The following is a 16317-nucleotide window of genomic DNA, read 5'->3' as shown; positions in this document are numbered from 1 at the left end:
TTTGAGATGGTGACAGGTAAAATAGATGGGGGAGAGCCAGTGGATGTGGTGTACCTGGACTTCCAAAAGGCCTTCGATAAGGTCCCGCATAAACAACTGGCTTCCAAAATCAAGGCTCATGGGATTGGGGGCAAAGTATTGATGTGGATTGAGAACTGGCTGGCAGGTAAAAGACAGAGATTTGGGATAAATGGCTCATTTTCTGAGTGGCAGGCGGTGACCAGTGGGGTACCACAGGGATCTGTACTGGGACCCCAGCTGTTCACAATTTACATTAATGATCTGGATGAGGGGATTGGATGTAATATCTCCAAATTTGCAGATGACACTAAGCTAGGAGGGGTTGTGTGCACAGAAGAGGGGGTCAGAAAGCTCCAGTGTGATTTGGATAAATTGGGCAGATACATGGCAAATGCACTACAATGTGGATAAATGTGAGGTTATCCACTTTGGTAATACAAACCAGAGGGCAGAATACTATTTTAATGGCAATAGATTAAGAGATGGGGAAGTGCAGAGAGACCTAGGGGTACTTGTACATCAGTCTCTGAAGGCGAGCATGCAGGTACAGCAGGCGGTTAAAAAGGAAAATGGTATGTTGGCCTTCATATCAAGAGGGTTTGAGTATAGGAACAAGGATACCTTACTGCAGCTGTACAGGGCCTTGGTGAGACCACACCTGGAGTATTGTGTGCAGTTTTCGTCAACTTATCTAAGGAAGGATGTTCTTGCAATGGAGGGAGTGCAGAGGCGATTCACCAGGCTGATACCTGGAATGGCAGGAATGACTTATGAGGAAAGATTGCGCAAATTGGGATTGTACTCGCTGGAGTTTAGAAGATTGAGAGGGGATCTCATAGAGACATATAAAATTCTGGCAGGACTGGACAGAATGGATGCAGATGGGATGTTTCCAATGATGGGAAAATCCAGAACCCGGGGCCATGGTTTGAGGATAATAGGCAAACCATTTAGGACTGAGATGAGGAGGAATTTCTTTACCCAGAGGGTGGTGAATCTGTGGAATTCATTGCCACAGAGGGCAGTAGAGGCAGGTTCATTAAATATATTTAAGAGGGAATTAGATCTATTTCTTCTAATTTCTCGCCTTTGTTTTTGTACAGGGTGATGATGATGGCATCACAAAGGTCCTGAGGCAGTTTTCCTTGGTCCCAATGAAGCTTGAAAAACTCGTGCAGTTTGACATGTAGAGTTTTGCCGCCAGCCTTCCAGACCTCTGGGGGGATTCCATCCATACCTGCTGCTTTGCCTCTTTTCAGTTGTTCAATTGCCTTACATGTCTCTTCCCGGGTGAGGACCTCATCCAGCTCTAGCCTTAGGGGCTGTTGAGGGAGCTGGAGCAGGGCGGAATCTTGGACTGAGCGGTTGGCACTGAAAAGAGATTGGAAGTGTTCTGACCATCAGTTGAAGATGGAGATCTTGTCGCTGAGGAGGACTTTGCCGTCTGAGCTGCACAGCGGGCTTTGGACTTGGGGTGAGGGGCCGTACACAGCCCCTCACGCTGCTCTCCATTGCAGGCAAAATCTTCGCTAGGATTCTCCTAAATAGAATAATACCTAGTGTCGCCGAGAATGTTCTCCCAGAATCTCAGTGCGGCTTTCGCGCAAACAGAGGAACTACTGACATGGTCTTTGCCCTCAGACAGCTCCAAGAAAAGTGCAGAGAACAAAACAAAGGACTCTACATTACCTTTGTTGACCTCACCAAAGCCTTCGACACCGTGAGCAGGAAAGGGCTTTGGCAAATACTAGAGCGCATCGGGTGCCCCCCACAGTTCCTCAACATGGTTATCCAACTGCACGAAAACCAACAAGGTCGGGTCAGATACAGCAATGAGCTCTCTGAACCCTTCTCCATTAACAATGGCGTGAAGCAGGGCTGTGTTCTCGCACCAACCCTCTTTTCAATCTTCTTCATCACGATGCTGAACCAAGCCATGAAAGACCTCAACAATGAAGACGCTGTTTACATCCGGTACCGCACGGATGGCAGTCTCTTCAATCTGAGGCGCCTGCAAGCTCACACCAAGACACAAGAGAAACTTGTCCGTGAACTACTCTTTGCAGACGATGCCGCTTTAGTTGCCCATTCAGAGCCAGCTCTTCAGCGCTTGACGTCCTGCTTTGCGGAAACTGCCAAAATGTTTGGCCTGGAAGTCAGCCTGAAGAAAACTGAGGTCCTCCATCAGCCAGCTCCCCACCATGACGACCAGCCCCCCCACATCTCCATCGGGCATACAAAACTCAAAACGGTCAACAAATTTACCTATCTCGGCTGCACCATTTCATCAGATGCAAAGATTGACAACGAGATAGACAACAGACTCGCCAAGGCAAATATCGCCTTTGGAAGACTACACAAGAGTCTGGAAAAACAACCAACTGAAAAACCTCACAAAGATAAGCGTATACAGCGTTGTCATATCCACACTCCTGTTCGGCTCCGAATCATGGGTCCTCTACCGGCATCACCTACGGCTCCTAGAACGCTTCCACCAGCGTTTTCTCCGCTCCATCCTCAACATTCATTGGAGCGACTTCATCCCTAACATCGAAGTACTCGAGATGGCAGAGGCCGACAGCATCGAATCCACGCTGCTGAAAACCCAACTGCGCTGGGTAGGTCACGTCTCCAGAATGGAGGACCATCGCTTTCCCAAGATCGTGTTATATGGCGAGCTCTCCACTGGCCACTGTGACAGAGGTGCACCAAAGAAGAGGTACAAGGACTGCCTAAAGAAATCTCTTGGTGCCTGCCACACATTGACCACCGCTAGTGGGCTGATATCGCCTCAAACCGTGCATCTTGGCGCCTCACAGTTAGGCGGGCAGCAACCTCCTTTGAATAAGACCGCAGAGCTCACCTCACTGACAAAAGACAAAGGAGGAAAAACCCAACACCCAACCCCAACCAACCAATTTTCCCCTGCAACCGCTGCAACCGTGCCTGCCTGTCCCGCATCGGACTTGTCAGCCACAAACGAGCCTGCAGCTGACGTGGACATTTTACTCCCTCCATAAATCTTCGTCCGCGAAGCCAAGCCAAAGAGAGAGAAATCTATTGCTTCAGTATAAGGGTATTAAAGGTTACGGAGAGAAGGCGGGGACGGGTACTGAACTTTAAGATCAGCCATGATCTCGTTGAATGGCGGAGCAGGCTCGAAGGGTCGAATTACCTACTCCTGCTCCTATCTTCTATGTTTCTATGTTATTATCTGTATTTTGAACGAATAAATAAAGTTTTAAAAAAATATATACCTATTTCTTTATTAAATGTAGATTATAAAATTATAGCCAAGATGCTAGCTAATAGACTTGCTACGTACTTACCTAAGTTGATACATACTGATCAAACAGGTTTTATTAAGAATAGAAATGCATCTGATAATATTCTTCTATTAATTACTTTGGTCAATGCATACCGAAAGCCGCCTAACCAGATACACTAGATGCAGAAAAGGCTTTTGATAGGGTTGAATGGGATTTTTTATTTAAGGTGTTAGAAAAGTTTAAATTCGGCCTTTTTTTATTGGTTGGGTTAAAGCTTTATATACAAACCCAATTGCTAAGGTGGTGACAAATGGTCAGATTTCTTTACCAATTAGGTTGACTCGCTCAACTTGGCAGGACTGCCCATTGTCACCTGCCTTATTTGCATTGGCTATTGAACCATTAACTCAGACTATTAGGCAAAAATGATGAAATTAGAGGGATTAAGGCAATCAATGAAGAATATAAGATTAATTTATTTCCAGATGATGTATTGATATATCTGACGAACCGGAAAGGTTGTTGAAGCAGTTACAAGAGTGTTTGTCGAAATTTTCAGAATTGTCAGGATATAAAGTTAATTGGGTTAAAAGTGAAATTTTACCAGTTGGGATAGGAGATTATTCAGAATTTAAAATTATTACAAAATTAAAGTGGACAAATAAAATTAAATATTTAGGTGTGTTTGTAGATGTTAATTATCAGTCATTATATCAGTTAAATTATATGCCTATATTAAAATGTATTACAGCAGATTTGATTAAGTGGCAAGATCTTCCATTAACTTTGATTGGAAGGGTCAATTGTATTAAAATGAATATTTTTTCCTCAAATTCAATATTTATTTCAGTTAATACCTTGTTTATTTTCAAAGGTTTTTTTTCCAGGATTTAAATAAGGTAGTGTGGGAGTTTTTATGGAAAGGTAAATTAGCTCGAAAGGCATTGTATAAACTTACATGGAAATATGCATTAGGTGGACTTCAGTTACCACATTTTCAAAATTATTATGAAGCGGCCCAGTTGAAGTTTATTAGCAGGTTGATGGATTTAGATTATCCTCCTAGCTGGGCTGAAGATGATTGGGCGGATATGTGTCAGGAAAATGTAATCAAATTGACTAATGTAAGATATGGAATGGTTAATTATAATTTTTTTTACATCAATTATATTTGACTCTGGAGAAATTGAAAAAATATGGGTTTAGTAATTCAGATTTATGTTTTAGATGTGATTCATGTATTGGAACTTTTCTACACGTTGTTTAGACGTGTTAAACTTCAACCAATTTTGCAACTAATTAAAGTAGTTTTGGAAAAATTGTGTAACTTTACATTACCATTAGATCCAACGATTTTTTTGTTGGGCAATTTGATTTCATTAAGGGGGATTATGTTTGGATAAAATTCAAATTGCTTTTGTATGTTTGGTGTTATCAGTAGCGCGTAAATGTGTTGCGAGTACTTGGAAAGATAATACAGAGATTAATATACTACGTTGGCATAATGAATTGAAAGTTTGTATTGATATGGAAAAAATTACTTATAATTTACATGATAATTATTCCCTTTTTGTTAGTAAATGGTCTCCATATTTGAAATATATGCATTTAGATATACTTTGAATTGTTTTTAACATTTATAATTTTTTTAAATTATATATATCATTTATATTTTTGACTCCCCTTAAGGGAGTTGGCTGAAGGGGTGGGAGGGCGGGTTTGGGATTTATTTTGTAAAATCAATTTTTGATTATTGGATTGTATGTTATGTTTTTTTTTAATCTTTAAATAAAGTTTGAAAAAAAAATCTAAGTAGACTATTTAATATAATACATTTGGCAAAATCAAAGTTGAATCCAAGTATAACTATCTCCTTAGATGCAGAAAAAAAAATTCAATCTGTGGAAGTCAGCCCGCACCTCTGAAATGAAATCAGACTGCAAAAGAATACATAGCTGTACAGGGCCTTGGTGAGACCACATCTGGAGTAATGCATGCAGTTTTGGTCTCCTTATCTGAGGAAGGACATCTTCGCCATGGAGGGGATGCAGAGAAGATTCACTAGACTAATACCAGGAATAGAAGAACTTCCAATATGAAGAAAGGTTGGATGGACTCGGCTTGTATTCTCTGGAATTTAGAAGATTGAGGGGGGATCTTATAGAAACATAAAATTCTTAAGGGTTTAGACAGACTAGACGCAGGAAGGTTGTTTCCAATGCTAGGAAAAACCAGAACCAGGGGTCACAGTTTAAGGATAAGGGGGAAGTTATTTAGGGCTGAGATGAGGAAAAATTTCTTCTCTCAGAGGGTGGTGGATCTGTGGAATTCTTTGGCACAGGAAGTAGTTGAGGCCAGTCCCTTGTCAATATTTAAGAGTAGGTTAGATTTGGCCCTTGTGGCTAAGGGGATTAAGGGGTATGGGGAGAAGGCAGGAACCGGGTACTGATCAGCCATGATCATACTGAATGGCGTTGTAGGCTTGAAGGGCCAAATGGCCTACTCCTGCACATATTTTTCTATGTTTCTAAAATGCCATTGAAGAACTTTGATTATGAAAGTTATCAAAAAGATAGTAGATTTTAATGGAATACAGGAATAGTGATGGATAATAATTTACAGAACTTGTATACATTTAATTACATTCCTCTTTTAGAAAAAAAGGAAAGACCTGCCGATTACTTTAGAGTATAGGTAGTCCTCTACTTCCAACTTACATGAGTTATGTCCACCGCACATATGACCAAAAATTTTAAAAATCTTTATTAAAACTACTGTACAAGTTCATTTTTTGTATTAAAAGTACTGTATACAGTGGTCCCCGCTCTTGGCAGCAGCCCAAGGTCCCCACTCCCCGCTGGCAGCCCGAGGTTCCCATTCCCTGACTTATCATCAAACCTGAGATACTGTCCCCATTATGGTCGTTAGTCGGGGACTATCTGTGAATTGTATTAAAATGAGTGTAATGCCAAGATTACAGTATCTTTTTCAATTGTTGCTTATTGTACTACCTAAAAATGTCTTTAAATTATTAAATAATTACACAAGGCAAATTCCTATGGAATAACAAAGGGTCAAGAATTTAATTGGAAAAGCCAACATGGGATTATAAACTGGGAGGACATAGACTTACAGATTTTTATCATTTTTCTTTGAAGAGACAGTCCCCCTTCTTGGATCAGAATGGAACTGAATCCAATAAAAAACGTTTCAGCAAATGACTTCATTTTCAAGTGGAATGTTGTTAACAATAAAAAAGACAGATAACCCTGCATTAATACATATGATTAGAATATGGCAAGAAATAAATGAGTGTGTTGGAAAAATAGCTCATTGGCACCAGTGGCTCAATACGCAGCAGAGCAATGGCCATCTACGTTACCCATAATCCCCCACGCAGCTGGAACTATTCTGGGAAACGCAGATCGATTCCAGCTGCGTAAGGGAATACAGATAACAAAGTCGGCCATTGCTCAGCGTGTATGTATTGCATCATGCCTGCTGAAAGCCTCATCAATGCCCCACCCATCTCTAGGCTGAAAGGGGACATCAGAGCAAGCTTTTCTGGGCCTGCATGAAAAGGCAGAAATACCTTTTAATTCCCCATGCGGAGGCCAACTATGAAAAGGCTTAATGCTGGCTGGGGGAGGAATCCATACAAAGGTGTAAATTGGATATGATAAAAGGAGAGGTAAGAATTGATTATACTGTATCTGTGCAAAAGAAGACAAGGAAATGGGAGAGGAAGCCGGGACAAGTATCAATAAGAATCCAAATTTCTCTTAGAAAGAGAGAATTTAAAAAAAATGGATTTAAAATTTATCCATGTGTAAGAATGCAGATTAGAAATCATTTCCTAATTAACAATGTGCAGTGATTTAGTGAAGGCCTTCCCAGTTTTCCAATTGAGATATAAACCCAATTGGAAGGATTTAATTAGGGTTGCATAAAAGTGGAAACTCCTTTGATATAAAAGAAATTGATGAGGGTAAGGTGGTAGATGTTGTCTACATGGATTTTAGCAAGGCATTTGACAAGGTCCTCCACAAGAGACTCATCCACAAAATCAGGAGGCATGAGATCAGTGGAACTTAGCTGTGTGGATAAAAAAAATTGGCTTGCAGGAAGAAAGCAGAGCCTGAAGCTCGGTGACTAATGGAGTCCCACAGGGATCTGTTCTCGGACCCCCTGCTTTTAGAAATTTTTATAAATGATCTGGATGAAGAGGCGGATAGATAGGCCAGTAAGTTTGCAGATGACACAAAGGTCGGAGGAGTTGTAGGTAGAGCTGAAGGTTGTCGAAGGTTACAAGAGGATAAACTGGATGCAAATTTGGGCATAAAAGTGGCAGATGGACTTCAATCCTGATAAATACGAGATGATGCATTTTGGAAGGACAAACCAGAAGTCTGAGTACAGGGTTAATGATTGGTTACTTAGAAGTGTGGATGAAGAGAGGAACCTTGGGGTTCAAATCCATACATCCCACGGTCACAACATAGGTTGATATGATAGATAAAAAGGCCTATGGGATGTTGGGATTCATTAAAAGGTGGATTGAGTAGAGAGATCATGTTGCAACTCTACAAATCTCTGGTGAGATCACACTTAGAATATTGTATTCAGTTCTGGTCACCTCATTATAGGAAGGATGTGGAAGCCATGGAGAGGGTGCAGAGGAGATTTACCAGAATGTTACATGGATCGACAAGATCTCCATCCTCAACCGATGGTCAAAACACTTCCAATCTCTTTTCAGTGCCAACCGCTCAGTCCAAGAATCCGCCCTGCTCCAGCTCCCTCAAAAGCCCCCAAGGCTAGAGCTGGATGAGGTCCTCACCCGGGAAGAGACATATAAGGCAATTGAACAACTGAAAAATGGCAAAGCAGCAGGTATGGATGGAATCCCCCCAGAGGTCTGGAAGTCTGCATGCCAAACTGCATGAGTTTTTCAAGCTCTGCTGGGACCAAGGAAAGCTGCCTCAGGACCTTCGTGATGCCATCATCATCACCCTGTACAAAAACAAAGTCGAGAAATCAGACTGCTCAAAATACAGGGGAATCACGCTGCTCTCCATTGCAGGCAAAATCTTTGCTAGGATTCTCCTAAATAGAATAATACCTAGTGTCGCCGAAAATGTTCTCCCAGAATCACAGTGCGGCTTTCGCGCAAACAGAGGAACTACTGACATGGTCTTTGCCCTCAGACAGCTCCAAGAAAAGTGCAGAGAACAAAACAAAGGACTCTACATCACCTTTGTTGACCTCACCAAAGCCTTCGACACCGTGAGCAGGAAAGGGCTTTGGCAAATACTAGAGCGCCTCGGATGCCCCCCAAAGTTCCTCAACATGGTCATCCAAATGCACGAAAACCAACAAGGTCGGGTCAGATACAGCAATGAGCTCTTCAGTGCTTGACGTCCTGCTTTGCAGAAACTGCCAAAATGTTTGGCCTGGAAGTCAGCCTGAAGAAAACTGAGGTCTTCCATCAGCCAGTTCCCCACCATGACGACCAGCCCCCCCACATCTCCATCGGGCACACAAAACTCAAAACGGTCAACCAGTTTACCTATCTCGGCTGCACCATTTCATCGGATGCAAGGATCAACAACGAGATAGACAACAGACTCGCCAAGGCAAATAGCGCCTTTGGAAGACTACACAAAAGAGTCTGGAAAAACAACCAACTGAAAAACCTCACAAAGATTAGTGTATACAAAGCCATTGTCATACCCACACTCCTGTTCGGCTCCAAATCGTGGATCCTCTACCGGCATCACCTACGGCTCCTAGGACGCTTCCACCAGCGTTGTCTCTGCTCCAACCTCAACATTCATTGGAGCGACTTCATCCCTAACATTGAAGTACTCAAGATGGCAGAGGCCGACAGCATCGAATCCACGCTGCTGAAGATCCAACTGCGCTGGGTAGGTCACGTCTCCAGAATGGAGGACCATTGCTTTCCCAAGATCGTGTTATATGGTGAGCTCTCCACTGGCCACCATGACAGAGGTGCACCAAGGAAGAGGTACAATGACTGCCGAAAGAAATGTGGTGCCTGCCACATTGACCACCGCCAGTGGGCTGATAGCCCCTCCAACCATGCATCTTGGTGCCTCACAGTTCGGCGGGCAGCAACCTCCTTTGAAGAAGACCGCAGAGCCCACCTTACTGTCAAAAGACAAAGGAGGAAAAACCCAACACCCAACCCCAACCAACCAATTTTCCCTTGGAACCGCTGCAACCGTGTCTGCCTGTCCCGCATCGGACTTGTCAGCCACAAACGAGCCTGCAGCTGACGTGGACATTACCTCTCCATTAAAAAAAAAACATGGATTAGAAAACAAATTTTGAGGCAAGGTTAGCAGAGCTGGGACTTTTATCTTTGGAGTGTAGAAGAAAGAGAGGAGACTTGATAGAGGTCTACAGGATTATGAGAGGCATGGTGAACAGCCAGTGCATGTTTTCTGGAGCAGGAATAGCAAACACCAGAGGACATATGCACAAAGTTAGGGGAGGTACATTTAGGGGAGACATTAGGGCAAGTTTTTTTTTTTAAATAAACACAGAGTTGCATGGTGCAATAAACAGGATGCATGGAATTCCTTGCTTAGGATGGTGGTTGAGGCTGAAACATTAGGGGCATTTAAGAGCATAGAGGGTTACTGTGTAGGATGAGTTTAGTAGTTTTTTTAGGGATATATGGGTCGACACAACATCAAGGGCTGAAGGGCCTGTACTGTGCTGTAGGGTTCTATATTTTATAGCATTTGCACTTTGGAGAGGAAAGTGAGAAGAATTAAAATACAAGACCTGCAAAGGAACCATTGTACCCAGTAAAATCACAAAAAGTGGTGGAAGAACTCAACAGGTCACGCAGCATCTGTAGGAGGTAAATATATAACCAACGGTTTTAAGGGGAAGAGCAGAGGCCAACAGACAAAAGTCCATAAATAGACATGAATTGAGCAGGGCAGGAAAGGTAAGAATTGATTAGGAAGGGAGATGGCTCTGTGAATTCAGAACTGGAGGGAATAAGAGGACAGAAGGAGAGGAAAAGAGACTGATACAGGAAAACAAGGATGGGAGAGAGAGACACAGGAGTAGGAGTCAGGGAGGTGGCTAACAGAAATCAGAGAAGTTGATGTTAATAATTTGTAGTTGGAGGGTGTCCAGAAGAAATACAGATGTTGTTCCTCCAGTTTGTGGGTGATCTCAGTTTTTCAGTGCATAAAAACGAGGAGAGATGTCTACATTTTATCCAGACTAGTTTTTAAACTTCCATTTAAGGCCTCAAAAAGTCCATCTAAGTGAAGCAACAAGCGAGTCCTTCCAATTAACCCATCTACTGCAACTGGTGCTCCCGTTGTGGCCTTCTCTACATCAGAGAAACTGGGTGCTTCGCTGATCACCTTCGCTCTGTTCACATCAATGACAGGGAAATCCCAGTGGCCAACCAATTCTGTGCCCCACTGCCGCGCTGACACGTCTGTCTATGGCCTCGTAGTGCCAAACCAAGCTCACCCGTAAATTGGAGGAACAACTCCTAATATTACATGTGGGCACTCTCCAATTGAATGGCATTAACATCATCTTCTCTGTTCTTTGCAACCCCTTTCCTTTCTGTTCACTGAACTATCCTACCCTCCCCATTTTCTCATGCCCGCCCTCCCTCCCTTAATCACATATTATCCCTTGCCTCTGGGACTGTGCTCCACCACCTCACACAACTTTAATTCAGGTCCCTGCCTACATTTTGCTTACATCTTGGTGAAGGGCTAAAGCCCAAAATGTTGGGCTTTATCTTTGCTATATAAAGTGCACTGTTTAACCTGCTGAGTTTCTTCAGTATTGTGTTTTTACTTCAATCACTGTATCTGCAGACTTTCAGGTTTTCTCTAGTTTTCAATAGCATCTGCTTAAAAACTAGTACAAATACCGCAGGCCAAATTACTTTCTTTGCTGAAACTTCAATGGATCTGTTTTACGACCAACATCTTCAGTACAAGGGATTTGATGTCTCCATTAACAAATCTGCAATCCAATTATATTATCATGCATTACTTGTAAAGTAATGGAAGCAAGTCAAGGTCACTGTGAATCAGTTTTTCTGTAATATACACAAAGCTTTAAAGATTTTAAGTATGATTAACTGTTAATAGCTGTAAGCTATTAAATATTAAATAGCTGTAAGCTATTAAAGATGTAAACAAAGGAAAATGTAAAAATAATCCTTATCAGAATATTTCTGTTGTTCAAATATTGTCAACAGGCGTGTTTAATGGACTCTCAGCAATATTCAGTTCCTTAAAATGTACTGAACTGATTCAAAAGGTCTTACAAATTAGAGAACAGATTTTATATACCAGTAGTTAAATGCAGCAGTATTCAACATGGAATGTCAAAAATATTAACATAAAATTGAAGTCTTTTGCCTTTCAATTCAAAAAGGCATTTCAGAGAAAATAGCATTGTATCAGACAAACACAGCAAATAACACAGTTCTTTATAGCATGTTTGAGAGCAGCAAAATACCTCACCTGGAGAAGAATGAACTACAACAGATAGAAAACATATTGTACCAAAAATCAACCTATTATTCAACTTTACTTAATTAGGCAGTATAGCATACTAAAAGGGTTAATGCAAATACAGCGGAACCCGGATTTAATGCGCCATGATTTAACGCAAATTTTGATAATGCAATGAATCATTGAACCCCTTAACATCCACGTCCCATTCTTTGAGATAGTATGTTATGCGAGCCCATTTTAAAAGATGCAGTACCAGGGTTGGCCACCCTGTGGCGCAGCGGATGTTTAGAAGTGGCGCATCTAAATGATTAAGGCAAGTACAGTAGCGTTTATCTTGGTGGAGAATTCACCACATTGATAAGAGGTGGTGGGAAGTGTATGCTGCTGCAAACAGGGGTTGGAGGGTGAGAGGTGCCGCGAACCGGAGGGTGGGGGGTGGATGGTGAGTGCTGCCGCGAACGGGGTGGGGGGTGTGGTGAGTGCTCCCGCGAGCGACGTGCGTATATATTGGACACAGTAGTGAAACTCCGATTTAGCGTGATCACGGTTTATTCACGATACGATTTTTTTTGGATCCAACTATCGCGTTATAATGGGGTTCCACTGTATAATACTGACTTTTTAAACCTGATAAACCAAAATGCAAAAATACTCAGGGCCAGCTGTATTATGCTGTATAGGGCTCCAAAGAAATCTTCATCGTGTACTCATCTTCAGGCTTCTGTACCTTTTTCTCCGATTGTAGCAAAGTGAAGAGGACAATGACCTGGGTGGTGGGGGTTCTTAAGGATAGAGGCTGCTTTCTTAAGATGTTGACCGTTGCAGATATCTGGTGATGTTGCAGCCAAGTTAACAACTCTCCAGAGATTTTCCTTTCGTGAACATTGACACCTCTGTAGCAGACAGTGATGCAAGCAGCCAGAATGCTCTCCATGGTACTCTTGTAAAAGTTTTGGAGAGTCTTTGGTGACATACCGAATCTCCTCAAACACTTCACAAAATATAGCTGCTGGCAAGCCTTCTTCACGTTTGCATCGACATGGAGACTCCGGGACAGATCCTAGAAGATGTTGACAACACCTAGAAATTTGAAGTTCTTGACCCTTTCCACCACCGAACCCTCGATGAGAACTGGTTCGTGTTCTCCTGACTTCCTCCTGAAGTCCACAATCATCTCCTTGGTTTTGCTATCGTTGAGTGCAAGGTTGTTAGTGTGATGATTAACTCTGACACATTTGTATAAAGCAAAAAAAAGCTAATTTGGGTGCCTTGCAGAGAACAAAAGGAGTTGTATTATAAAACAGTGAAGTAATTCAACATATTTTGTGACTGATTTCATGGAAAAAAAACAATTCCTAAGATAGTGGAAAGAAACAGGCTAATAGAAAATAAATAGCTAAAACAAATTAGCTAAGAAAATATTAGAGAAATGAATGGGAATTAAAGCAAACAAATTCAAAGGACCTGATAAATTACAGCCAATGTTTTGAAAAAAAAAGGCTTTGGACTAGGGATCACAGTCTCAAAATAAAATAGGACTGAGTCAAGAAGAAATTTCTTTGCACAGATACAGTTAACAGTCAAAGAAAGGTACAGCAGGGAAACAAGCCCTTCAGTCCTCCATGTCCACACAAATAATTTTACCCATGTACACTAAGCCCATTTTTCTGCATTGGGACCATATCCTTCTATGCCTCCCCCACCCCCCCACCCCCCGGTCCATTCAAATATCTGCCAAAATCCCTTTTAAGCACAGCAATTGTATTCTATTTCACCACCTCCTCTGGCGATGTGTTTCAGATATCAACCACTCTATGCAAAAAAAATTCCCCTGCGTCACAGTTCAGGTTCAATAATTTGTACCTCAGCTAATATCCCTAAAAACAATACTTTAAATTCAGAAAAACTATGCTACAAATTTTGATTCGATACATCACGGTCTCCCCACATTAATGCAATGGCCAAGAAAGTGCACCAGGACCTCTACTTCCTCAAAAGCCTGAGGAAATTTGCCATGTCTCAAGCATTCTTTGATAACTTCTACCTGTGCACCATTTAAAGCACGTGACCTGAGACACATTCACAACCTTACACAATTTGTTGAAGTTTTCGGCAAACCAGTTCTCCCTATCAGGTAGTGATGCAGCCTGATAGGGGAACTGGTTTGCCAAACACTCCAAGAAATTGCAGAAATGTGTGAACGTGGCTCAGGCCACACCTACCTCCTTCCTCCCCATTGCCTTGGAAATGTAGCTAATATATTGAAATACTCATCCCACTCTGGCCACACTGCCTTCACCTCCCTCCTGTCAGGAAGAAGATTCACAACTCAGAGATGGCAGTGAATTTTTGTAATTATCAACCCAAAGGGGCTCTGGATATTCATTCAGAGTGTATGCAGATCCAGCTGCGCTGGATGGGTCACGTCTCCAGAATGGAGGACCATCGCCTTCCCAAGATCGTATTATATGGCGAGCTCTCCACTGGCCACCGTGACAGAGGTGCACCAAAGAAAAGGTACAAGGACTGCCTAAAGAAATCTCTTGGTGCCTGCCACATTGACCACCGCCAGTGGGCTGATAACGCCTCAAACCGTGCATCTTGGCGCCTCACAGTTTGGCGGGCAGCAGCCTCCTTTGAAGAAGACCGCAGAGCCCACCTCACTGACAAAAGGCAAAGGAGGAAAAACCCAACACCCAACCCCAACCAACCAATTTTCCCTTGCAACCGCTGCAATCGTGTCTGCCTGTCCCGCATCGGACTGGTCAGCCACAAACGAGCCTGCAGCTGACGTGGACTTTTTACCCCCTCCATAAATCTTCGTCCGCGAAGCCAAGCCAAAGAAAAAAAAAAAAAAATTCAAGAAATAGATCTATTAATCAGATGCCACTGATATGGGGTTAGTACATAAAAGTGATACTGACAAAGATCAACATATGATCTAGTGGAGCAGGCACATCAGACTAAATTAGCAACTTCCTTTTTTCTGATGTTGGAAAAGCTTTTTAGTTCTCAACAAAATCATTCAATTAATCAGCAAGATATCTGTCTGTTGGGCTGCAGACACATAATGTAGCACAATCAAGCCAAAGAACACTTGGACACCTAACTTTTCCTTTCTATTCTTTTATATGCCACCCTATCACACCTTATTTTCCCAGCTAACCAAACATTCTTTAAGCAGAAACTACCTTTACAAATAGGATTTATAAAGAGAAGCTCAGAGTTCATTGATACCCAGTATGTGAATATTACAATGTAATTTACTTTTTCTTTAATCATGTTATTTGCTCCTCTGTACACAGGTGATCTCCTATTTCATGCACCTGCATACATGATTAATTTAGTTGCAACACGAGTATGGCTGGTGGGTTTTCGAAACCGTATCATCTTCAATCCAAAACGTTGGCAATTTTTTAAAATCGAAACATGACAACAATCATTGCTTTTGTTGGGGCTTGGAAGCAATTTGAACCCCCCCTTTTTTTTTTAAATAGATGCATTAACTTCACAGATAAGACCCATGAAGTGATTGTGCATCAACTTTCAGAACATGTTTGATCCCATTTTCAGTTTAAAGTTACGTTTGCAAATCATAAACGCGAGAAGGGGTTTAAATTGTGGCGGGTTTAGCGCTTTTTTAAATCCTCCAGTGTCATCTCTTCTGATAATGTCCAGCCAAGATACAAAAACTGCACAGCATTCCACGTGTGGACAACCCCCAAGGCGAACCCCACATGATCCACATCTTCCGGGTGGGGGGGGAATTCCCGACTACCATACTGTACCACGACCAGCCTTGGATGCGCCCATTCCAGCGGCACTGCGCCACCATGGACGCTGAACGAGTGCGTCGGGAGACGACCCTCCCCCCCCCCCCCACACACACAAACGGTCCGGCGAAAGCGCGCGCCGCAAGTCAGCGGCGCGCGCCAGCTGCGAGCCAACGGCCATCTCGCTCGCCGGCCGTCTGCCTCTCGTACTCACGTAGCGCTCGTAGAACTTGGAGAGGCGCGGCTTGCCGTGGTTGTTAAATATCAGAATGGCTTTAATCATGACGACTGAACGTCTGTGGTCCGGAGGCACCGACTGACAGCGACAACTGAGGCGGATTTTCTCCGAAACATGAACGAAGGTGGAAGCGCGGAACTGAATTCCAAATAAACTCCCCCTTCGGCAGGGCTTTGAAGGGCGACGGCAGCCGCAACGGTCCAAGGCAAGGAGCCGACCGTCATCCCGCTATTTCGAAATCTCACTGAGCCGAGTTGGGCGACAGGTCAAAGATGTGCAAATCCTCAGGGGGTCAGGAGGAAGCGAAAGCCTGGTTATTGCTCACACAGTGCTGCCCAACCACTAAATATTTCCAATAATTGGCGGGAAAGAGAAAAGAAATTGACATTTTAGATTAATTGTGCATCATAACAACCAGAAAATTAAAGTGTCCAAAATTTCAGAACTGGGAAGAGGTGGAGGGAGCAAAGGAAATGTTCACC

The 16317-nt window shown here is 42.7% G+C and overlaps 1 protein-coding gene across 3 annotated transcripts in view; it reads right to left on the bottom strand.

Annotated features, from left to right (window-relative positions):
* Window positions 1-16034, bottom strand: part of LOC138760563 (AP-3 complex subunit sigma-1) — a 99884-nt gene extending 83850 nt beyond the window's left edge. Inside the window, exon 1 of one of the 3 annotated variants that reach the window (XM_069931314.1) lies at window positions 15812-16034. In XM_069931314.1, the coding sequence (XP_069787415.1) occupies window positions 15812-15880 (69 nt within the window). In that variant the 5' untranslated portion in view covers window positions 15881-16034. Of the gene's footprint in view, window positions 1-15602; window positions 15689-15811 lie in introns of those variants that run through there. The other 2 variants (XM_069931295.1, XM_069931305.1) reach the window with 2 other exon arrangements.
* Window positions 16035-16317: the final 283 nt, after the last annotated feature.

Source organism: Narcine bancroftii, chromosome 1 (assembly GCF_036971445.1).
Source record: "Narcine bancroftii isolate sNarBan1 chromosome 1, sNarBan1.hap1, whole genome shotgun sequence".
Lineage (NCBI taxonomy): Eukaryota > Metazoa > Chordata > Chondrichthyes > Torpediniformes > Narcinidae > Narcine > Narcine bancroftii.
The sequence above is the reverse complement of the archived record's forward strand: the minus strand, read 5'-3'. Positions and strand labels throughout refer to the sequence as shown.